The 26,224-nt window shown below is 39.8% G+C and overlaps 1 protein-coding gene across 3 annotated transcripts in view; it reads right to left on the bottom strand.

Moving 5' to 3' along the window:
• ar (androgen receptor) overlaps positions 1-26,224 on the bottom strand; it is a 117,751-nt gene that overhangs the window by 52,987 nt on the left and 38,540 nt on the right. For all 3 annotated transcript variants that reach the window (XM_067438589.1, XM_067438588.1, XM_067438590.1), the window contains exon 2: positions 8,817-8,968. In XM_067438589.1, coding sequence (XP_067294690.1) covers positions 8,817-8,937 — 121 coding nt within the window. In that variant the 5' untranslated portion in view covers positions 8,938-8,968. The remainder of the gene's footprint in view (positions 1-8,816; positions 8,969-26,224) is intronic.

Consider the following 26,224-nt stretch of genomic DNA (forward strand, 5'->3'; position numbering starts at 1 on the left):
CTGAAAAAGAGAGTATAAAAAATGAGTGTCTGTAGACTTCTCATGACTCTTTTAAAGACAGCTCATTATTTCCATTCACTCCACCTTCTCCCTTCTGGGCTCTTTCCAAAGCCATGCCCCCAAAATACATGAACGTGCCTCACCGACCGCTCAGCTGGAAGACGCATTATTTACCTCAGACGAGCAGTGTGCATGTAGTGACATCATGTCAGAATCACATGGAATAAAAAAATCGAACTTTATCAGTATGAATATAAACAAATAAGATGTCTTTTAGTACTCACTAACAAGCTAGAATACCGATACTGGGAAAGTTTAAAATATATTTTTGTTTGATTTGGTAACAAGCTAGTTATATAAGGCAAAGAAAACGGGTAGCATCATGTTTTTCCAATAACATCAGTTATACTGTAATGAAGATGAATTTCTTGTAAGATTCATAACATACACTGTGTTTTGCATGTAAGAGTTTCCATGATGAAAGCATTGTTGATTAGTAGTAGCTAAAGCTAACTTAGTTCTAAAAAAAAAAAGTTCCTGGATGCGGTGTACTAGCTTTTACACATGCATTTTGTTATCTAAAGTTACATTTTGCGAAATTCAACACAACATCGATCAACTTGAGCTAAACATATTGAGTATTTATCATCTCTACTAATGGCTAAGTGTATAACATTGTAACTTTATGCTGAGTAATGTTATGTTAGCTATATTAGGCAGCTTCATGTGCTAGTGATACATGCTTCATGAAAACATAAACCAAAAAATGTATAATCAAAATTATATATAACTAGCTTGTTACCAAATCAAACAAAAATATATTTTAAACTTTCCCAGTATCGGTATTCTAGCTTGATAGTGAGTACTAAAAGACATCTTATTTGTTTATATTCATACTGATAAAGTTCGATTTTTTTATTCCATGAGATCAGTGGTAGAATCCGGTCCTGCATATCGATGCATCGAATCTTCAACTATTAGGGGTCACCCCTACCGTCAAGTGTTCTAAAAAAGCAAACTGTTTGGATTTATATGAAATAAAACATAATATAATACAGTAATCCATTGTAATACATTATATCCAATAGTACATTATATCCAGGAGAGTATAAAAATTGAGTGACTCTAGACTTTTTAATCTGCAATAAACACCACTTATTATTTTTGTTCGAGACGAAACAAATAATTGGCTTGGGCGACTGTCACTCTCTCTCGCTACCATGGCGACCACCGCTTTCACTACAGGATCTGCCCACGTGCGCGCGCTCGTTTGATTCGAGCAGTTCAAGAGGCAAGAAACCTAGGCAAAATAATGGTTTGCCTGGTGTGAGATACCTGAGAAACGGCGCTGAGCTTCAGTCCAGTGTGCGACCCCCTTTAGGCACAAGCTACTGAAGAACGTGCATATAAACGAACTCAAAGTGTTCTTTTCCTCTCTAGGCAGGTATTTTTTTAGGTTTATTTATCAAAATGTTCTTTTATATATTTGTTTGATGTTCTGTGTTTCGATCGTCGCATTTAAATGTTATGAAAGAACGGTTAATTTACAAATGTGTTGTGTAGCCTAGTTTTGATCACTTTATTAAAAGTGGTGGCTGTGTGCCGTGTGTAAAGTAAAAGTCTTAGCCTCCTGCTGACTAGTGTCCCGCCCTTCCCAACCCATTTATACCGTTTATTTTTTTACGGTCTATGGTTTACACACACACAGATGATTCGACTATCGGTCGACCATAGAGAGATTAGAAAATTCTGATTCAAATGTGTAAATCCTTAGTCGGGGACACCCCTACTTGACGGTTTTCTTATCAAAATAACAAAATATGTATTGAAATCGAATGCGTTTCTGATGTGTTCATGTTTCTGTCGGATGCATGACCATACAGTCTGGTTTCTCACATCACTAGTTGTTACATCGCTTTAACTGCTTGAGGTAAATGTTACTGCTAGCATCCTCTCAGCCTCGACGACAAAGTAAAGTACATACATACTGCTGTTCTTTCACTGTAAAAGCATCTAGTCACCAAAAAAAATTCTTTATAATGATTTGGCAACATGTATTGAAGTGTTCTGTATTCATATGGTTTCCCTTTCGGTGTTTTAAACGCGCGTCAGATGTGTCAGCGAGCTCTGTGCATCATTCGGTGAAGCGCGCAGCCTCACGTGGCCTCACGTGTTAATGTAAACAGTGATAGTTTTTTATTTGGCCTCTAGAGGCCAAGCAGCACCAGACCCTTAGCCAGCAGACCCTTCTCAGAGCTCTCGTAGGCTACTGTGTAATGACAGCACCCTTCTCAGCTGCTCCCGCAACGGACGCAAACCGGAAAAGCTATCGGTATTGATTTTTGATGATAACCGATTGTTCCACCAATCAGCTATCAGTGCCCAGCAAATCCGATGAATCGGTCGACCTCTAGTCCACTGAGTTTTATCAAGGGAAGGGTCAATGCAGCTAGCTATCAGGAGATTTTGGAGCACTTCATGCTTCCATCTGCTGAAAAGCTTTATGGAGATGAAGATTTCGTTTTTCAGCACGACCTGGCACCTGCTCACAGTGCCAAAACCACTGGTAAATAGTTTACTGACCATGGTATTACTGTGCTCAATTGGCCTGCCAACTCTCCTGACCTAAACCCCATAGAGAATCTGTGGGATATTGTGAAGAGAAAGTTGAGAAACGAACGATCCAACACTCTGGATGAGCTTAAGGCCGCTATCGAAGCATCCTGGGCCTCCATAACACCTCAGCAGTGCCACAGGCTGATTGCCTCCATGCCACGCCGCATTGAAGCAGTCATTTCTGCAAAAGGATTCCCAACCAAGTATTGAGTGCATAACTGAACATAATTATGTGACGGTGACTTTTTTTGTATTAAAAACACTTTTCTTTTATTGGTCGGATGAAATATGCTATTTTTTTTTTTTTTTTTAGATTTTTTGGGTTTTCATGAGCTGTATGCCAAAATCATCAGTAATAAAACAATAAAAGACCTGACATATTTCAGTTGGTGTGCAATGAATCTAAAATATATGAAAGTTTAATTTTTATCATTACATTATGGAAAATAATGAAATTTTTTCACAATATGCTATTTTTTTGAGAAGGACCTGTACAATTAAAACAAGATCTGGACAAATAAAAGGCTTTGTTAAAAAGCTGTTCCCTTTCAGACGGTCACTTTCGACGTACGTCGGACTTTGACCGACGAATTGGGATCTGACTTTAGAGACCAATCCTACTTTGAGTGTGTAAAAATGAGCCAATGAAATTTGGCATGCGATCCACACATTCCACGCTCCACCCCGCAGCGCGGGTATAAATAGGAAGGGGAATGGTAGATCAGCGCTTTCTACTTCGGAGCCGAACAGTGTTTTTGCTGTGTCTACGAAGAGTGTGGAGAATCGAGTCTCGTGAGAGAAACTGCCAGTGCGGGTGATACGGCACATCAGCGAGTGATCGCTTCACTAAACAAAGTGAAACTAAAAGAACTTGTTGATTCGCTGGGCGTTGTCACAAACATTGAGAGCTCACACAGGCTTGCACTATACAGACTGTGTGCAGCCGCGGTCATCTCCCTGAGTGCTTCAGCACACTAAAAGAGCAGTTTCCATTAACAAAAGAGCAACACGGTTGACCCTGCGTCTTTTTCAAGATGTCATTCAAAACGTGTATTCCTGGAATGCAATTGTTTCCTGTCCTTGTTGACGGCCACAATCGCTCTCGCATGTAGACATGTAAGATTGCGATCGTGGGTGATTCATGTTCTCTCAGTAGAACGTGGTCACTTTGGCGCGTTGTTCGTCTCACCCTTCTCGTAAAGGCTTGAATGTTCAGCGTCATGTGCCGTCGAGCGGCCGGCTGACAGCGGTGGTTGTCATATGAGACCGCTTCAATGCTGGCTCAATGGCCGAGTCCCAAGGTGGGCGTGGCAGAGCGGACAGTACCGGGTCCCAGTGACTCCTTACTGTCGCCAAACCTTCAGCCCGTGGTCCAGTACTTCATTTCTCCGGGCCAGAGTGCCCCTAGAACAAGTATCCAGGCATGCTGTGCTGTTCACCGACGCCTCTGCCACGGGCTGGGGGGCCACGTACAACAGGCATGCAGTTGCAGATCTGTGGACGGGGCCTCAATTGCATTGGCATATCAATTGCCTTGAGTTAATGGCAGTACAAGGGGCTGCTACGTGGCAAGTATGTACTGGTCCGTACGGACAGCACCATGGCCTTTGCGTACATCAACCGAGGGTGGTCTACGCTCCCGTCATTTGCTCCAACTCGCCCGCCACCTCCGGTGGAATCAGAAGCAGATAAGATCGCTTCGGGCCATTCATGACCCAGGTGCACTCAACCAGACAGCCGACAAGCTCTCTCTCAGCCGACACCTCCGAGAGAGTGGAGACTCCACCTCCAGGCGGTCCAGCTGATATGGGACCGGTTCGGAGCTGCACAGGTAGACCTGTTTGCCTCTCCGGACTCGACCCATTGCCGGACTCGACCCATAGTGTTACTATTCCTGGACGTTTCCAGGAATGCGTTTCCCCCAGTGAGTCTTCTTGCACAGACGTTGTGCAAGGTCAGGGAGGACGAGGCGCAGGTCTTGTTAGTTGCGCCCTACTGACCCAATCGGACCTGGTCCACGCTCTTCGCGCTTACGTTGACCAGACTCAAAGCTTCGGACCTCAGAGCAACTCTTCGTCTGTTACAGAGGCCAGCAGAAGGGAAAGGCTGTCTCCAAGCAGAGGTTAGCCCACTGGATAGTGGATGCTATAGTCTTGGCTTACCAGTCCCAAGACGTGCATTGCCCTTTTCGGGGTAAGAGCACACCCCACAAGGAGTGTTGCTTCTTCCTGGGTGCTGGCTCAAGGCGCCTCGCTGACAGACATATGTAGAGTTGCGGGCTGGGCGACACCTAACACGTTCGTATATGACTTCCAATAGTCATACTGAGTGGGTCTTGCAGAAACAGCAGTGACTGTCCTCCCTGCTTGGAGCCCTGACTTCCGTACCATACTAGACGGTACAGTGCGCTCAAGCAGGACGCTGAAAGGGCCAGCCTCCTGGCGTTTTCAATAGGGATCCCAATTCGTCGGTCAAAGTCTGACGTATGTCAAACGTGACCGACTGAAAGGGAACAGCTCGGTTACGTATGTAGCCCTCGTTCCCTGAAGGAGGGAACGGAGACATACGTCCCGTCGCCAGGCGCTGTTCTTCCGCTTGGAGGCTGATTCACTGGTCGGCTTCTCAGCAGAAAAAGCGCTGATCTACCATTCCACTTCCTATTTATACCCGCGCTGCAGGGCGGAGCGTGGAATGCGTGGAATGCGTGGAACGCATGCCAAATTTCATTGGCTCATTTTTACACACTCGAAGTAGGATTGGTCTCTAAAGTCAGATCCCAATTTGTCTGTCAAAGTCCGACGTACGTCTCAGTTCCCTCCTTCAGGGAACGAGGGTTACATACGTAACCGAGATGTTTTCTATTTTAATATATTTTGCAATGTAATTCATTCCTGCTCAATAAATATTTCTTACTTTATTATTACAAATGCTGAAAACATTTAACATTTAAACACGACATGTTTTACAGGATTCTTCTTTCAAAAGAATGAAAGTGAAATTTGACAACATTCTGCATGTGGGGTACATTTTAACATGTGAGGAGGCACATTGTAACACAAAACATGATGGCTTAAAATGTTACCTGATATAATCAAAAATATATCCAAGACAAACTAAAATATTTTCTCAATAAAATACAATTACGAATTGTTTAAAATAAAATAATGGCTTTTTTATCATTAAAAAATATTTTTTTTTTTTAGTTTGACAACAAACACGTTGCTAAATACAGCTATAGGCCTACAGGGGTGCATTTCCCAAAAGCCATAGTTGTTGGCCAACTATGGTCGCAAGTTCTGTCGTTATCAGCATCGTTTAATGAGACGTGTTTCCCGAAACCATTGTTCCAACGAACGTTCGCAAACAGCATCGCAAACTTGTGTGGTTGCAACAATAGATCTCGAGCTGTGGTTAGAAGCATAATTTCTTGTTTATTCAGTACAATTCATCTTTTATTATAAATACATACAAATATCATTTATGTCTTTTATAGTTTGTCAAGAGAATTAAGGCACTGTTTTTAAAAAGTGCCTACGTAAAAACGAGCCTATTTGAATCTTGAAAAAAAGATAAATAAATGATAAAATTAAGAATTAGTCCTCAGGTGCATTGGTGCAATGCCCATAATTTATAGCAAAAAAATATAGCATCAATTCGATCTCAAAATAATTAATTAAAAACAATTATTGCTCCACCACTTGTGTGACATCTTTAACCAACGTGGTTAAACAACAGATTTGCGACAATACGGTTTCAGAAAAGAGTTGTGACTATCGTGGATTTCTTCAACAATGCAACGTACTATGGTAGTTAAGCAGTTAGTTATGGCATTGTACAGGAAATGCAACCCTGCATAGTTCAAAAAAGAATAATGATGAATCATTTCTTAATATTGACTCTGTTATTATTTACTCTTTTCACATGGTTTCTCAAAAGAATTCATAGAAGTATAGCATTTAATAGCGTAGTTCTAATAGATGTTCATTGTAATGCTGTATTACAACGCACCCCACCGCAACTGGGATTTAAACCACGGCTCATGTCTTCTGCTGGTTAGATCAACATTAAAGAATGATCTCAACAGATATAAGATTACAATAATATCTTAAGTAATCAATAATATAATAAGAATTTAATTTTTTAATTTGACTAATTTTGACAAAAAAAATTCTTAAATAATGTTGATATGGCAACTAGTAAATACACAAAGTTTTGTCATCCTAGAATGTGTGGAAAGTTGTAGACCATGTGTCACATGCCTGTCCTGTCTTGTGTGCACGTGGGTTTTGTCAGTATGGTCATTGCGCTTCTGTCATTCTCTGATCACTCCCCCCTTGTCTAATCTAATTAGTGTTTGATTTCTCCCACCTGTGCTCCCTCATTCCCTGCCTCATTTGTTCCCTTTATAAGCTCCTTGTGTTTGTCAGTCTGTGTCGGATCCTTGTAATGTCTATGTCTCCGGTCTTCCCCGTGATTCCTTTTATGGTATGTTTAAGTTATGTTCTGTTATATCTAGTTTTGGTGTTTTGCCCCCTTGTGGGTTTTGTTTTGTATTTATGTTTCTTTTTATAAATAAGTCATTCATTTCTGCACTTGAGTCCTCGCGCTATTTTCCTTTGTATGTGACATGACAGAAGGATCCGACCCTACTAGGAGTACTCAGCAGGAGATGGTGGTCATTTTGTTCTCCATGGACTATGGACCTCAACAGACAGTTACAGGTGATGCGGCAGGTAAACTCTAAGTACATCCGCCAACAGGAAGCGGGTGTGAGAGAGTTTACCTGCCAATTCCTCAAGGAGGTGGATCACCTGTATCTTAATGAGATAGAGAAGGCAGAGTTTCTTAACCTCTGCCTGGACATGCCTCTCAGCCCCACAGAGGTTGAGAGAATGGGGACTTTGTGGACCGGCTGGACTCCAGTCCCTCTAGGACCAGGGGCCAGATAGCTCCGGTGGTTCCTGTTCCGGTGATCCCTGTTCCGGTGGTCAAGACGGAGGAGAAGAAGGGAAGCTCCCTCTGTGACTGTTCCGGGGATCCCTGTTCCAGTTTATTTTATTCCGGGGGTCCAGGTGCCGGTGGATCGTGTTCCGGTCTGCCCTGTGCCGGTTGATCGATTTCTGGTGGTCCCTGTGCCGGTAGATCGTGTTCCGGTGGTCCCTGTGCCGGTGGATCGTGTGCCGGTGGTCCCTGTGCCGGTGGATCATTTGCAGGTGGTCCCTGTGCCGGTGGATCGTGTGCCGGTGGTCCCTGTGCCGGGGGATTGTATTCCGGTGGTCCCTGTGCCTGTGGTGCCTGTGGATTGTATTCCGGTGGTCCCTGTGCCTGTGGTGCCTGTGGATAGTGTTCCGGTGGACTCTGCTGTGCTGGATGCGTCACTCCGACGCCCTGCTCTGCCCGCGCCTTGCTCTGACCACGCCGACCCGGCACCCTGCTCTGACTGCACCGAACCGGCGTCCTGCTCTGATTCCATCGACCCGGCGCCCTGCTCTGACCGCGCCGCCCTGGGCGCCTGAACTTTGTGGGCCGCTATGGCCTCCTGAAAATGTTGTTTTCCCCATTCCTCCCTTTTTTCCTTTTATGGTATGTTTAAGTTATGTTCTGTTATTTCTAGTTTAGGTGTTTTGCCCCCTTGTGGGTTGTTTTGTATTTATGTTTCTTCTTATAAATAAATCATTAATTTCTGCACTTGAGTCCTCGCACCATTTTCCTTTGTATGTAATGTGACACCATGCGTGTTACAACTAACCCACCCCGTTAGATTGTCCCTCACGCTCCTCTACTGATATTTTTATGGCAAATCTTTGCCCACATACTTGAATGTAAGTTGTACGTATTTGATTTTCACTGCAATGCTTTCTTTTGGGTTGCATAAAAGGGAAAGGATGTGTCCCTAACTGTATGTATAGTTAAGACATAAAGTGTTGCCTTATACTCTCTCTCTCTAACTGAATTTCTGAATGCCTGTGTGTTATGTGCCAATTGTTGCCATTTTAAGTGACATTATTGAAAATAATAGCTATCCTGGACACATGGACAAAAGTATATTAATTTGTGAAAAGGCTATAGTGGCAATTAATTATATTTAATGTCAATAAAAGTTCTAATTAAAGTGAATACAGTCCTCACATACGGTGAATATATTTAGCTGTTAATACAATCCAAAGTCAGACTTTTGTTATAATGGGTGTGTTTGTTACCCTCAGCAGCTCTCTTAAAGAACACTTTGCAGCTTCCGCAAGTGAGGGCTCCATAGTGACATCCAGAGGCTTCATCAGAGCAGATTAGGCACGTCCTTTGAGGAGGAAGGAAAAACTCCATTGGGAAAATGTCACTCCTCCCTCCATCAAACCTAAAAATAAAAAACACAGCATAAACTAATGGCATGACAAAACACTGACATTAATGTTCTGTTCTCTGTTATATCAGCAAAGGAAAACAAATATATTGCAAACATGGAACTTGTTCTTCCTCCGTCATGTCAATTTTGAAGAAAAAATATGCGATAAGTATACCAGTTCTCATCCAAACAAGCACACAAATATGTCTGGATGTGTATTTGTATGCACATGTACATTCACATAATTGAAAATAGTGTAAACCGTAGCTGAATTTCTCTGAAGTTTTACATCAATTCAGAGTATGGCTCCAGCATGCGGCTGCTAAATTAGAAATGTAATTTGCGGATCCAGCACTCAGAGATAACATTCCCTGTGAAACTGAACAATTGAAAGACGGTGCGTGTGCCTATGTGAGTCACTGGCCAAATGATGGTAGTAAGTAGAGGTGACTTTATCCTAATGCAAGTGCCAGGTCTCTAAAGAAGGGTAATAACTGCTTTATTGCTTAAGGGATGATGGAAAGATTCTGAGTAAAAGGGAGTCATTCAGTATCATTATTCTGTTCTGATGATGGCAGCCCATTCTGTCACCACACACATAGCAAGAAAAGAAAAGTGAACGAAATGATTGAGATTAGGAGAAGGGCATATTTCTGACATTTTCTTAGCTATCTAGAACAAGTAGTCAAACTTTGTACATTTACAACTTTGTAAACAAAACCTCATTGAAATCTTACGGTCACCTTTGTTTTTCTCTTTTTTCTCTCTGTTTTTACCTCTTTTTTCTTAAACACAGTTTGGTGTTGATGGTTCATGCACTTTCTGAGAGTCTAACAACAAAAGACAAATCAACCTGTGAAAGAATGGATGGAAGGACGCACATCTCAATTATATTATGGCACTTCTCAAAGCTATTGCAAACAAAGGACAAAAATTCTTTGAGTGAAGGTTTTCAAGTTGACATGTATAAAAACATCAATAGTTTAAAACTTTGTTTTTCCCTAGTGTACAATTTTTACTAACTTAACACAAGATGAATATTTAATGATGTTTTATTTATTTAGATTTATTTAACAGTATAGAGTAATAAATCATATTAACCTAACATATTGACTGAAACCTTTTAAAAAGCATAAAATTCCACATAAAAACGATCAATATAATAATAATAATAATATGTTTATTTTTATAGTGCTTTTCAGGAACCCAAGGTCGCTTTACAGTGTAGTACAAGACACTCAGCCTGTTCATTATAACAAATAAACAAGCAGGTGTACAGCAAACCACTCCAGATAGACAACAACAAAGAAATAATACAATCAAAGTGAACAATTAACAGCAACTAGTCATGTAGCATAACATGAACAGGTGTGAGATCACTTGAAGGCAGAGGCAGTGCAAGAAAAGTATAATGTAGGTAACACTAAGGCCAGAGACACACTGCAAGCATTGCGTGAGCGTCCACAGTGTTTCTGTTGCGTGTCAGCAGCGGGGCGGCTGTGTGGTGTTTTCTCTGTCTTTACATAACGCGGCACTGCTGCTGCTATTGATGTACAGGGAAGGCCTATACTTTATGTTTAACATAAATATATAGCCTAATACAGCAAAGACAACATCGGCAATAACCTATTGACCACATATCTATGGTATTGACGGCAAAATAGGCTACACAATATTTAGTTCTGTATTGACAGGTGCAATATAAAATCGATAATTATGTTGTCTTTTTATTATTAGAGTTAGGCCTTTATCTGCATTTATGTTAACCTAGAGACTTTCAAACTTAAAAATGTAATATATTAATATATATTTGTGTCAAAATTATGTAAAACATCTTTTCCTAGTCAGGAAAAGATGTTTTATATCTCTTCTATTTCTAGCATGCATGTGAGCCACAGGTGTCCCGCAGGTAGAGTGCAAGCGACAACATGTTAGCATGGAAGCTGAAATAAAAACGGACACTCCACGCAGCCGAGACACTCCAGGCACGCTTGCAGTGTGTCCCCGGCCTAAAAGACCTTTCTTCCCATAGTAGAGCGTTGAAACTCGGGCAGAAGAGTTTTGCACCATTTGGAGGCAATGTATAGGGCATTACGGTAGTCTAATCTTGAGGTTATGAAAGGGTGAATAACAGTTTCAGCATCGTTAAAGTTGAAGGATCGGCAGATACGTACAATTTTTCGTAAGAGGAAAATGCATGACTTAACTGTCTGACCAATAGTTAAGTCAAAAGATAACAAGGAGTCAAGCAATATTCCAGATTTTGCACAGTGTAATCTGAACACCATCAATATCAATGAAAATGTCATCACGGGACAAATTTTGTGATTTAGCACCAATCATCAGGATTTCAGTTTTATCAGCATTTAGCTGTAGGAAGTTATCAGTCATCCAGGTTTTAAGTTCCTGAAGGCAGGAGTTAACAGAAGTGGAAAGATAAGCTGAGTTGGGTTAAACATTGAAATAAATTTTAATATCATCAGCATAACTATGAAAGTAAAGACCATGTCGTCTGATTATCTGACCTAATGGCACATAAACGAGAAATTAGAGAGGACAAGGTACAGAACCTTGAGGTACACCATGAGTGATAGTAACGGTACTGGATTGATCTTAACCTATCCTTACAAACTGCTGTCTATCTGATAGATATGAGGTCAACCAGTGAAGAGCAGCACCAGTGATTCCTATCACAGATAGTCGTGAAAGGAGTGTGGAGTGGCACACAGTGTCAAAGGCTGCTCTGAGATCAAAAAGAAAAAGGACAATGTGCTCCAGAATCAGAAATCAGGAAGAGATTGTTTAGCACTTTTGTGTTCACTGTTTCAGTGCTGTGATAGGGACGAAAACCCGATTGAAGTGGTTCAAAAAGATTATTTTGCTCTAGGTGAGACTGCAGTTATACTATGACTATATTCTCAAGCATTATGGCAATGAACGGGAGGTTAGATATTGGTCTGTAATTGTTCTGATTAGTGTTATTAAGGCCGGAATTCTTTAGTATTGGACAATTGGCCTCATTCATGAAACTTTCGTAAATATATGAGCAAATTCTGCATAATTTAAGCATAAAATTTAAGCATAAAATTTAAGCATAAAATTCACAAAAACTCTCCACCAGATTCGTATACCACGGATTCATTAGGCTAGTTGAACGTGTGTATATGAATGAATGCCAAACATGTGTTTAATAGGACGCGCATGCACGCTCATTCGTAATTAGTATAATCCCCGCCCATGAGATACTGTAAATGACGTGACCAGCCAGGAACGCAGTGGAATCTTCTAGAATTCTTTCTCAGGTTTGGCTCCACTATTTTGCACAAATGTTAAAGAGACTATTGGCCATATATGACTAGCAATATATACTCAATTATCGTGTGTCCACCTATAGTGTCCACCAAAGCATTTTTAGCAAGCTAAAAAACGCCTGATGCTCTACTGAAAATGGCCAGCTGGTGGTGCTTGAAAGCGCTTTGCAAGGGCAGCGTTTTTCCAGATACTTTGGTTGCTATGATACAGAATATCGATGACAGTGTTACTAGTATCTCATTTTGAAGAATATTACTGAATATAAAAATGCATTAAAAAGCAGTAACTTCTTCATTATTGTTGTTCTGTCGGTGTACAAGTGGGATGATTGGTCAATGTAGTTTTTGTCCTGCACCTCCTCCACTGTGATGGTTCTCTGTGCTTTTGTGTTCTGTTGCTCTTGGTCCTCCTACTGTATGCTTGACAGGCTCATGAGTGCCACCTGAATCCTGTTATAGATTGTTAAGTGGAGAACAAAGGAACCCAGAGAATTCCAGTCAGCGAGAATAGCCCTATTCGCACAGGATTAGTATTATAGCGACCTTGGTGATTTAGAAATTACTCCCCCACATCTGAGTTTTGCGTGGCGCATTCGCACGGGCTGCTTGGGAATTCATATCAGTGCGCATTATGAAGGCAGACTTCGTGAAAGATAAAGATAGAAATGCTCACAGGAAGAAAAAAAAACTTGCAAAAATTATATATGATCCGCCTAATCCTGGCCAAATCACAGAGATGTCGATTCGCACGGGACTACTATTATCACAGGACCTCGGTGTGTGGCGAAATATGGTAGGTAATTTGCGGGGGAATTTTTACTTTACAAATTACAGACATGGCCAATTCGCAATTTTCAATCTGTGCAGTGTAAATCAATGTGAGCTATCTGAGAACATAAGCCATTCTACTTTTGTTTCTTTAATTTTCTCACTGTAGGGAGGTGGATGCCTTTTGCTTTGAGACCCACCTTTTCTCCCGTTTTTGTGTAGTAAGAAAGTTAGGTAATTGTTTCTGTATTTTCTTTCATTCCTTTTTGGTAGGCAAGTTATCCTTAATTTTTAGTAAGAATGTTTTGTTTGTTATTTTGGCTTCTCTCCTCCTGAAGTCCTGTTTGTTAATGCTCATTGTTAATTTAATAAATCTTGTTATTTTGAAACTGGTGTCATTGAGCCATGTGTGTCTGCCCTGGGACCTGGAGATGGCAGTTCTCTCATCCTCTTCCCACAATTTTTTGTTACTCTCCTCTCCTGCCCCTAGACTAGAAAGGAGGATCGTAACTGTAGGCTACCAACTAAAAATATGAGAAAACATTTCCTGAATTCAAAAATGTATATCAGAGCAGCTTCATGAATGAGGCCCATTGTGAGTAATAATGTAAAGAAAGTTTCTTTCAATTCAGTGTGACAAAATACAAAACAAAAAAATACATCTTTCAAGCCATTTACACTGAATATATTGTAAATATCTGACCCTGTAAATAGGTACTTGTTTTCCCATGTATGAACATAGCCTACTGTATGGGAACCTACACATGTTTTTCCACTATTATCTGCACTGACTGAATGGGAAACATCTGTGGAATTATGCCAAAAAGTTTTCTAAATTGTAAAATGTAAAGAAGCTGACTCATACAATTTTATTGGTAAATGAACACAACACATTACATTGAGACAAAATATTAAACAATTTATCACATGTGTCAGAACTTTTGTAAATCACAGCATTAGAATTGTACAGGAACCTGCTGTTTTCAGTGGAATCCAGATTCCAGGGGAGGCCTGCATATAGGTAAAATCTCTCTAATGTTAAAAAAAGGAGTTCTGGGATTCTTTGGAGGCGTTTTGGTTGTTTCACTCAATACACTACACTACACACATACTGTCCTGCTAGTTTTGGCACTTTCAAAACATAGTCATAACAATCACAGGGTGTTTGTGTCTCTCCCTATCAGCATTAATGGCCGCTATTGCTTTGACCTCATGCAATGCCGTGCTTAAGAAGGTCAATCTGGCTAAAAATACAGTTACACTGAAGTTCCAAGCCTGAGCAGTCACACAACACACGCTCAAGTGGTGTTGGTTTTCTCTCACTTTTTATTTCCATTGACATATTCTTCAGTGTACCTCATTAGTGTAGATTAGACACAACTTGATAGCTTAAACACTCAAATAACAATTTTCCAATACTAAATGGGGATCATGTGTTTATCTTCACCTTTGCATAGTACATTTATTGCCATGCCTCGTGCTTCTGTAAGATTTGCATTCATTTTTTCATGCTGCCTTCTGATGTGAGGCTTGCATTTGTCATTCCTCCAGCACAGTAGTTATACATGTTGTTTGTTAGGTTAACATAAGCGTCAACATTACACAGACAAACTTCCATATTGTTCCCATATGTAAAATTGACATTAAAGAAATAGTTCTCCCAAAAATGAACTCATGTTGTTCCACACCTGTGTGACTTTTACTTTGTACAGTATGAAAAAGTGTTCAGTGTTTTTTATCTATGCAATGAAAGCCAATGGGGTCGAATTCTGTGTTAGACCCCACTGACTTTCACTGCATCAAAAACCGCAGACAATTTCTTCAAAATATATTTGTGTTCCGCAAAAGACAGCAAGTGATGACATAATTGTCATCATATCAATGTTACTGTTGTAATGAGATGTTTAGGGTATTGCTGTTTTTGGCATTATCAGGCCTTACTGGACCGGTGTTACTCCAGAGCTCCTACTGGACTGGTGTGTAAGGACACCTTAATATAAGAGAGAGAGTGGGAATGATGAAGAGTTCAGTGTGGGATTGCGGGTATTGTGCATCATTTTAACCATTCCAGCAGGTCTTGCAAACATTTATTCACTTTAGCATGTGGTTGTATGAGTAAATTAATCCATTAATTAATCCAAGTTAAGTCATTTTAAAACTTTCTTCAGGACTTAATTTGTGATTCAGCAGTGATTCATTCTATCTCTCTCTAAACTCCTCAGCCAAATTGTTTTGGTAATGCTGATAAGAAGGACATCTACATTATGTGGGGTGAAATACTGGCATCTTAAAGCACAAGAGTCTGTAAGCGTTTTTTTTTTTTTTATAGGCGTGACTCGCCTAAAGGCAGTTGAAGGTCACTTTTACACACCAACTATTGAAAAGAGGTCTATAAACCTGCAGTTGAGAATTGTACACAGGATTTAGCTACGAACAGACACACAGCACACCTTGATACACAGGTTAGGAAGGGTTGTCCTTTCATTTGTTTTTAAAGTGTAAAAGGCTTCAACCAGTGTTTTGTACTTTAGAAGAGTGGTCTTTAAAGATACATTTTTACTCCAGAATTTTTATTTATGGACCAAAATATAGTAGATGTAGGAGCCCAGGAGGGAAGTATAGTCATTTATTTTATTATACTTATTTTTTATTTTATTTTGTGAAAAGCTAACTGGCTATATGGCCATCAAGAATATATAGTTTGAATGGAGTTTGGAATTGAGTTCACATATCATAAGCTGGTCAATGATATGGAGATGTTTAAACATAGATGGGCGATGTATTTGTGATATTGATTGTGATGATTGTTTACATAGTTGTATATCGCAATTTTAAATATAAATGTTTTTACATTTCTCTAATGAAAAAGCAATGTAAGATTGCTTTTTAACGTATTATGTAAATAAATGCATTCTCGCTCTCTCTCTCTCTCTCTCTCTCTCTCTCTCTCTCTCTCTCTCTCTCTCTCTCTCTCTCTCTCTCTCTCTCTCTCTCTCTTTGCTCTAAACATCACACAATGTGCATCTGCAGAAGACAAGGGTGAAGCGAGCTGCAGGTGGCTTCGGGGGCCGGGACAGTTGACGCTTGAAGAGTTTACAGTCCCTGACAAAAGTCTTGTCGCTTGTGTACAAATTGACCTAAAGTGCCGCTGAAATATATTTCTAATCAAGATATTTTTTACAAGAAATGGCTCATTTTAATCCCACCAGCTTTTGTGATAATGTTTCAGTGAAAAACTAAACTTTCAAAAAGTATTCTAATATTCACAGCTTGGTAAAGCCCATTGAGTCAATTTTTGCAAAGACATAAGTGTTGTCACCTTGTCATATGAGCTTCACCTGTGACTAATAATGGATCAATTAGGTCTCAAGTGTGTATAAAAAGAACCCCAGTACACTAGACCTTCACATCAACTGCAACTAGACCTCTGCAAACATGCCTAAGATTCACCCTGAGACTAAAGTTTTGATTATCAAGAGGCTGAAACCAGAGCCACTGCTGATGTGGCAGACACCTTCAATGTGTCTCAGCGTCAAGTACAGAGGATTAAAAAAAAGATTTGAAGAGACTGGAGACGTTTTTGACAAGCCCAGGTCAGGCAGACCCCGCAAGACAACTGCTCGAGAGGACCGTTTGTTGGCTCGAAAATCCAAGGCCAGCCCATTTTCCACTGCAGCAGAGCTCCACGAGACCTGGTCACCTGAAGTCCCTGTGTCAACCAGAACAGTTTGTCGGATTCTGTCTCGAAATGGCCTCCATGGTCGAATCAGTGCCCAGAAGCCAGCACTAAACAAAAGACAATTGAAAAACCGTGTGGCATTTGCCAAGGCCCACAGCCTGCTAAAAGGATGGACACAGGAAAAGTGGCAGAAGGTGGATTTTTCAGATGAATCTTCTGTTGAATTACACCACAGTCGCCGCAAATATTGCAGGAGACCTACAGGTGCCCGAATGGATCCGAGATTCACCCAGAAAACAGTGAAGTTTGGTGGCGGAAAAATCATGGTCTGGGGTTACATCCAGTATGGGGGTGTGCGAGAGATCTGCAGGGTGGAAGGCAACATCAATAGTCTAAAATACCAAGAAATCTTAAGCTACCTCTTATATTCCCAACCATAAAAGAGGCCAAATTCATCCATTCATTCCATCGCATACTTCCATCTCCACATCAAAGTTCCTCAAGGCGAAGAAGATCAAGATGCTCCAGGATTGGCCAGCCCAGTCACCAGACATGAACATCATTGAGCATATGTGGGGTAGGATGAAAGAGGACGCATGGAAGACGAAACCAAAGAATATTGATGAACTCTGGGAGGCATGCAAGACTGCTTTCTTAGCTATTCCTGATGACTTCATCAATAAATTGTATGAATCCTTGCCAAACCGCATGGATGCAGTCCTTCAAGCTCATGGAATTCATACAAGATATTAAATTTGAATCTCACAGCACCACAACTTAATTTGCTGACATATTTTTGTATTTGCAGTAAATTTGTTCAATTTCTGTATAGGTGACAAAACTTTTGTCTTGCCAAAATTTGACCTTTCCGTCTTGATTAAATGATAAATATTTTTTCTGTGAACATTATTTATTTCAGTGCATTAAACATCATTTGGGAGGGTTTTAGCTTTTCATATGAGCTATTTCTAACACCAATTAATTAATTAAAAGTCAGGTTAATATCAGGTATTTCAAGAAAATAGATAAGCGACAAAACTTTTGTCAGGGACTGTATGTGTACACAAAAAAATAAATAACGACTTCTATAGTGATGGGCTGATTTCAAAACAAAGTTTCAAATGGTTATGAATCAGCGTATTGATTCATGATTCGGATCCGTGGCAAACTGCTGAAATCACGTGACAATTTCCGAATCATGAATCTATACACTGATTCATAACGTTCAAAACTTTGTTTTGAAATTGGCCCATCAATATAAGTCGTTATTTAGTTGTTGTTGTTTTGCACACAAAAACTATTCTCGTCGCTTCATAAAATTATTGTAGAGACACTATAGTGAGATGGACTTTTTAATGATGTCTTTAGTGCCTTTTATGGGTCTTGAGAAAGGAAATGACATTGGTGTCAATGAAAGTCTTTCTGAGCCATCAGATTTCAACAAAAATATCTTTATTTGTTCCGAAGATGAACAAAGGTCTTACGGGTGTCAAACGACATTAGGGTAAGTAATTAATGACAGAAGTTTCATCCTGCAGACTTGTCTCTCAGCCACCTGCTCATAGAGATCTATTCATATTAAAGCTTGTTAGGTTGTAGCTTGCAGATGTCATTTGTGTTTTAACAACGTTTAAGGAAATTTGAATCTTTGAATACATTGCCAGTTTTCTCGAACTCATTGAACTAAGCACAGACTGCATTTCTTAAGTCAGAATGAAACTCTATGAACCACTCCACTGTTAATGTACTGAGCTGTTTGAAACAATGTAAAATGTTTGCAAGGGAACGCAAATATCATTACGAGGGAAAGGTAAAGTTTTGCGTGGGGACGCAAAAGTTTCTCGAGGGAAGGCAAAAGTTTTGCGGGGGAATGCAAAAGATTTTGGAGGGGAAAAAAAAATCCCCTCAACCAAAATTTTCTCTACCATCACGTCTCTTTAGGGGGCTCCGTAAATATTTTTGCAGGCAAACTTTTTTTCCTCACATCCTAATTTTTTTTCCACCATGCACCGTGTGCCTTAAGGGTGTCCGTACTTTAAAAAAGGTTGGTGTTGGTGATATCCTCTTAAACACAATAAGTTAGGCATATGTCTTAAATATACAAGCAGTTGAGACAGAAGGCATGTGTGACTATAATCATTATGATTATACTGTTACATTAGCTTTTAAAGCGACAGTGCGCGTCTGTCATTCAATTTGATAAAACAACAAGATAGCTTTAATTGTAAGGAATTAAGAGCCTATGTATTTAATTTATACAGGATTAAACGACTATGCAGTGTTATTTTACATTTGATTACTTTTGATTCAGTTGCCATAGTATTTCTCTATCTTAATGCTAATGACCCAAAAAACGTTATTTTATTTGTATCTTTTTTCTATTATGTTAATTTGTGACATTTTTTTAAATTTAATTCAAAGAATGAAATCAATTTTCCTTTTGTAGTGTAAACTATTGAGCAACAAAATTACCTCATTGAGTGAGTGAGTGAGGTCCTGGTATTGCCTACGTTATGGAATACATAAATATAGAAATATTTGTAAATTTCGACTATGAGGGGACATTTTTTATTTTATCCCCATGAGTAAACAAGCTCATCAATTATACAGAATGATCTTTTTTGAAAATCTAAAGGTGTGTTCACACTTAGTGAAAACTAGTTTGGTTCGCTTGGTTTTTTTGGTCCGGACCAAACATGCCAGTGTGAACACACCCTAAAATAACAATGCTTTCTGTGATGGGTAGGTTTCAGTGTAGGGGCACAGTATGTACAGTATAAAACAATTACATTCATCTATGGAATGTCCTCATAAAACATGAAAGCGCAGCAATAAGCGCATGTGCGTGTGTGTGTGTTATTATTACCAATTAATAACTAAGTGTTATTATTATTGGTTCTACTGTTATTATTACTAATAACAGTAGAAACAGGGAGGATGAAGATAAGATTGTGCAGTTTATGTGTTTGTGTATGAGAAGGGGACTGCACCACAAATAAGAAGTTGACTGAACACAGAGTACAGACATAACTATACTCCGTGACATGAGATGTCAAGGGTACACACAAGGACAAACACATATCACTACACTAAGTGCACACAAACACTCACATGCAGGCCCACACTTTCAATTTTTCCTTCCCTTCCTTCCTTTCATTCTTTCTTTGCCCCTTTTTCACACATCTGACTGACTGAAGATATAATGATATCATACACATGAATGGACATTAATGAATGAATATTTATATCATTTACAATTTTTAATATAAATGTTTTAAATTTCTCTAATGAAAAAGAAACTTATTTGGTAAATGCTCTCTCTCTCTCTCTCTCTCTCTCTCTCTCTCTCTCTCTCTCTCTCTCTCTCTCTCTCTCTCTCTCTCTCTCTCTCTCTCTCTCTCTCTCTCTCTCTCTCTCTTCTCTCTCTCTCTCTCTCTCTCTCTCTCTCTCTCTCTCTCTCTCTCTCTCTCTCTCTCTCTCTCTCTCTCTCTCTCTCTCTCTCTCTCTCTCGAACAGCATTACCAAAATGAACGAAAACCATGACTTAGTTTCTTCCGTGGAACATAAAATCAGTTATTTATAGAAGGATGTTCAAAAGTTATTTTCCATACGACAGAGAACAGTGACCAGCTAGATTTAAGGCAAAATGTTCAGTGAATAATTTCAAGCTCTGTTCCACACAAAAAAGTTATGGTATGACTTCAGAAAAAAATTGAAATATAGAACACAAGTAGTTTTATGATGCTTTTGTTATGCTTTTATGCCTTTTTTGAAACTTGAAAACCTCGATCTCCATCCGCTTTAACTGTACAAGGCAAATCAGCTTGATATTACTGGTTTAATTCAAGTCATATATAAATACATTTATAAATGAATAATATGACAAAACCAGTCTGATTTAATTCCATCATTTCATTCATTCAGTTATTTTTTTAAATAGATTTGTAGGTACACTTCCAAAAAAAGTAAGCCTTTTTTAAGGTTTACACAATTCAAATAGTATTAAAATACCATTAAATTAAAGAATAACTGCAAGGATTTTATGCAAGCGAGTAGTCTCCGCTAAACTTTACAGGCTGAACGAGCACCGCTGCGCACAGGCCCACCAAACAGACAGAACACAACAAAATAGGGTGTATTCTGACTAAAATATACATGAGTGAATGTGTGTTCCTCTTACCAGTTAACATTTAGTCTCTGCCTTTGTTTTAATTTATTTTCATTTTTAATTCCTTTTAACATCTGTTTTACTTTGTTTTGTTTTAGATTGCTGTCACAATGCTAGAATATAATGTGATTTTAACCCTTTTTGCACGATATATAGCATTGTATACATGGTTACCTTTACTATTTGTTTTCATAGCCTTTGATATGAACTTTGTTTGTACAATATTGTGCATGATGTGAAATAACCTTTTTAAAATAAATACACAAAAAAAAAAATACAAATAGAAAAAAAAACAAGATATAGGCTACCACATATCGCCAATCAGCCATGAAAATACAGAGATATGATTTGTTTGGCCATATTGTCCAGCCCTAACCTCTGTTCAATTACATTTTTGAATTTGCACTGATATAATCAAAAAGGAATCAGGATTAGAACGCTATTCTTATATTAATAAAAATATGCTAATTCATCTCTTTAGTTATGTCATGCCAGCAGTAATGTTATCCTTCTTCGCGGCAATATCCAGATTCCAATATCCAGCCATTTATGACACATTTAAGAAAGAAACATGTCTTGACAAAGATGACAGGACGCCATAACACTTTTGCCGTTTGAAAGTATACTAACACAATATGGTGCTATTATCAACATCGAAAAATATTCAAAACCCAGCCAGCTCTGATTTGTTTAGAATAGACATCGGCCATACAAGATAAGCTATGGGTAGGTTTTTAGTCTGGCCCGCCATGTACATTTGCATGTAATATTTGTGAGCAAGTGGTTACATAAGCCACATGTACTGTATTAGAAGTTTAAAAAAAAACTTGGTTACCTTTTTAGGGTCCTTCATTAGGTTGTCAACACGTTCTTAGTAAATGTGTAAGGCGACAGTGATGTGCAAAGTCTAACAGGTTTTTAGGTGAGCTGACAGTGTGTTTGCGAGTATTCTGTGATGTTTCCAGGAGGTGATTAGGTGTATAGGTGATTTAGTGGTCTCAGGTTAAGCCAACAACTCAAATTCATCACTTACTCAACACACTGAAAAACAGATATACAACTTACTAAAGAGTCAAATCTTACACTAAGAAACATACTGTACACTAGGGCTGGGTAAAAAAATATTGATTTCTCGATTTTAATCGATTCTCATTTTTACAAACCAATACCAATTCTTAAATCCCAAGAAACGATTAGTCATCCTGTTTTCAGTTGATAAATGAACGGAACATCGTAGTGCGCCTCTTGCCCAATAAGTCACAATAATCTAGGTGCCTTGTTTCTTTTGATATGAAACAAAGTCTCAGATTTCAAATAACATCCTTTTTTGTTGAAGTTTTATAAACTAATTTCGGGAGAAGCACGCGCAGACAATTAAATCTAATTAAACACAGGTGGAGCAGGCTCAGATAATTAAACCTACACTCTATAAAATGCTGGGTTGTTATTTTAACCCCAAATGCTGGGTTAAGACTGTTGGGTATTTTTGTTGGTTTATTTGATCACATTTTAAACACCGTTGGGTAGTTTCAAATTTCCAGTCGTTGGGTTAAACCTGCTGGGTCGCAATGCTTGGTTGATTCTACCCAGCGTTTGGTTGTTTCACGTGCTTCCCACCTTGATTCGTTTAAATTCGCTCCCAAGTGTGTGTCTGTGTGTGTGTGTGTGTGTGTGTGTGTGTGTGTGTATGTGTGAGAGAGAGAAATAAATTCAAATGAACAATCAAACTTGTTTCTTTATTAAAATATAAAATTCATTCATTTATACATTTATCAATATGTCATAGTCTACCATACGTCTTAGTTAAAGCTCGTAATTACAAAGTCTTTCTACATGAAAGCAGAATATTTCAATGTGTAACAGCGTCCTGTAGGGCTGGGCGATATGACGAAATATATCGTCTGGACGATAAAAAATGTCTATCGTTTTATATAAGGCTCTATCGCTTACCCCACGATAAGGCGTTTATGGCAGAATTTTACGTCAAGATGCTCACGCCACGCCACGGCATGCCCATGCACGCTGCAATACATAAACAAACATGGAGGAAGACGGCAGTAGACGCGGTTCAGACCAGCGTAATTCTCAGAGTAATTATGCCAGAGTGGTGGCATAAGCGCTGAAAAAAAAACTTCAGACACGGACGCTGCAACGGGCTTTTACGCGTGGCACACCATATAACGTTAGCCATATATTGAAATATTTTAATGGCAGGTGTAGGGATGACATTTTCTTGACCGACCACCGAGCCTCATTAGCCGGTTGAAACCGGTTAACCGATTAGTTTAAAATATGCTGCGCTATTTGAAATAACAGCCGCGAGCCGCGAGCCGCGCTCCCCCTCTCTCTCTCTCTCTCTCTCTCTCTCTCTCTCTCTCTCTCTCAAACACACACACACACACACACACACTGTACTAGCGCTGCCGCCTCCCTTCCACTCACGGCACTTTTTTAATATCCCCCACCACAGCGCGAAACACGAGTCCCGCAAACGCGCCGCCGAGGAGCTTGTTTGTAATCTGAGGACGATGGCTCCTTATATATTTCCAAATGTAAGCCCATCTTAAGCGGAAGGACGCTTCATACTGTTGTCTGCCCTGGCTCTAACCTCGAGTGTTTTAGCCTGTTTACTTTTTGCAAACCTTGTGAGCGCGCAAACCCAAACGCTGTGACCTCGCGCTGAATGTCTTTATTGGTTTATTAAGTACAAACAGGCGAGTTATGAAAAATTGAGTGTGAGGGATTTGTTCACTTCGCACAAAAAGATTTTGAAATGAGATGGCTAACTGTAGTAGCGTTTAGTCCACTGTCTATAACAGCCTAGAGATCACTTTTTTTTTTTTTTTACCGACAACTGTAATCGGTTAACGTTGATGCGGGCAACCATCGGTCATCGGTTAACATCCCTAGGCAGGTGTTAACTTTACCAACAGTCTTGCTTGAAAAAAAGGTTCTAAATAAAATAAAAATGTGGTCCATACTACCTTTATTTGTTTTGTATATCATTTCAAACTGCATTTCCACATTGCAATTTTGTATAGACTATTCATAAACTGAATTAACAGAAAAATTGCTATATTGTTATGTATATCGTTATCGGGATATTAAATGAGCTATATCGGGATATGAAATTTTGGCCATATCGCCCAGCCCTAGCGTCCTGTATCATAACTAAGTCTCTGCAGTTTGTAACAAACCAAACCGTGTGAAAATACGGTAAAAACTTGGGGAGTTGTCATTGTAGTTGAGAATACATCTTCCTCGGTAGAAATAAATGCGGGGGGCGGCGCATTCACGCATTGGGAACCCATCCAAGATGGCGCCGCGCTGATAGTCCGCTCCAATAGGCAGCGGCAATCTATGAGACGTCTACGTATGTTATGTCTATGGTATCTCCCTCATATGGATTTGAAGGAGCATCCCGCAATAATCAAGCAGACATTTCAAAATAAGAGTCCCAGTTGGATACACAATTTGTTTCTCCATTTGTTCATCTAACCTTTTCTCCTCTGTTGCAGAAGTGTTGTTCCTTCCGTTCCGGCAGAAACTGAATTTCTCTGGCTAATTTTCTCCCCTATCGCAGCAGTGCTGTTTCCTCTGCTCCCGCTGGAGCTCAGCCTCTCTGACTAATTTCTCCCCTGTCGCAGCAGTGCTGTTTCCTCTGCTCCCGCTGGTGCTCAGTCTCTCTGGCTAATTTCCCTACTGGCGCAGTAGTGCGGTACCCTCCCAGAACCTTCCGATTCCTACGTAACCACTAGGAAATGTTCAAAGCATTCCACTTTCTCTTATGCTGTGCATATTTTCCCTCCTTTTAATCACCTCACTTGATTCCTAACCTTAATACTGTTAAGGGTTGGTTCTATCAAAGGCTACTTGAGTGGTGTCCAATTTTTGAAAACTGATTTACCACCCTCCCCAGAGAATTCACAAACCTCCCTCCTGATCAAAAGGTTTCAGCGATCACAGCCCATCCACCCTGACAGCAGATAACCCATAACACTATATACTCACAAATGCATTCATACCATTCGTTACAGGCCATCAGCCACTTTACACAGCCCATACACTCGATACGATGTTTATCTTAGCCTTTTTCAGCTTTCTTAGATGCTCAGAAATCACAATCACCTCTAAATTCGACCATAAAGTCCACCCCACCATCTCAGACCTATCAGTACTCGATGATGAAACCATATCATAAACTTAAAAAAAACACCAACCTATCTCTTTTCTTTTTTTTCCCATCTAGCGAGGCTCACCCATTCAATACAGCGACAACATGGGACCTCCCGGCCAGGTAGTTCCAAATCATCCTGCTTCTCAGTTATCGGCCGGTAGGGTTTTTCCATCTGATACAGTGAGCATTGGAAGTTGCAAGAGCCCTCCCGACCAGGTGTTCTCTAAACTAAGGCTGCTTCCAATTTTCAGCCAGTAGAGCTCGTCCGCCCGATGCCGTGAGCTGCTCCCATCAAAGGCAACACGGGCCCTCCTGGCCAGGTAACCAAGCAGCCCACCATTTCTATGCGTATTTGGGGGGTCTCTGGTGGCTGTCCTTGTTGTCTCTTTGCTTTTTGGGGGGATAATCTGGGTTCGGGCAAAATTTCCAAGCCCGGAGCCCTCCCCGGACAGCACGCCAAATACGCATAATTTTTACTCTATTTAATTGATTTAAGTGTGAACTTGTGAATTGAAGTTTTATAAACTAATTTCGGGAGAAGCCCACGCAGACAATTAAATCTAATTAAACACAGGTAGAGCAGGCTCAGATAATTAAACCTAAATTGAACACAAGAGGAGCACATTAAACTAATCAGTTAATCAATGAAAGTGTGAACTTGTGAAATTAAGTTTTTTTTAAATTGATTTCTTAAAAAAAAAAACAGTTTTGGCACTGTTTAATACCTTAATAGTTTAATAAATATAAATAAAGTTTGATACTTAAATACCTGTTACAACACACACAAAAAAAGATTAATGTATGTCTGAAAATGACCTACAAGCATCAAAAGAATGAGAAGAAATAATGGCGATGATGTCATTTAAAAAATGTCAAGTTATAGTGCGGCAGAGATATCAACCTTAATTAGCAGTAGCATTACTAGCCCGTCAGGTATCGTAATACCAGTCTCGGCCATCGGAGGCGGTATGCGGGCAACATAACCCCCAGCCAACCTGGCGTACTTGAACCTGATCAATCGTGTGGAAAGTACAGCCCACTACTTCATTTCAGTTCAGGGAAGAGAGTGGACGGATGGCCGAAGCCCTTGGCCCCTTAAATTTATCTGATATGATAAAGGTAGCTGTTTTTACCTGAGTGGAAAAAGCGGAAGGGCGCACGCCCG

This window comes from Pseudorasbora parva, chromosome 3 (assembly GCF_024679245.1).
Source record: "Pseudorasbora parva isolate DD20220531a chromosome 3, ASM2467924v1, whole genome shotgun sequence".
In the NCBI taxonomy this organism is placed as follows: Eukaryota; Metazoa; Chordata; class Actinopteri; order Cypriniformes; family Gobionidae; genus Pseudorasbora; species Pseudorasbora parva.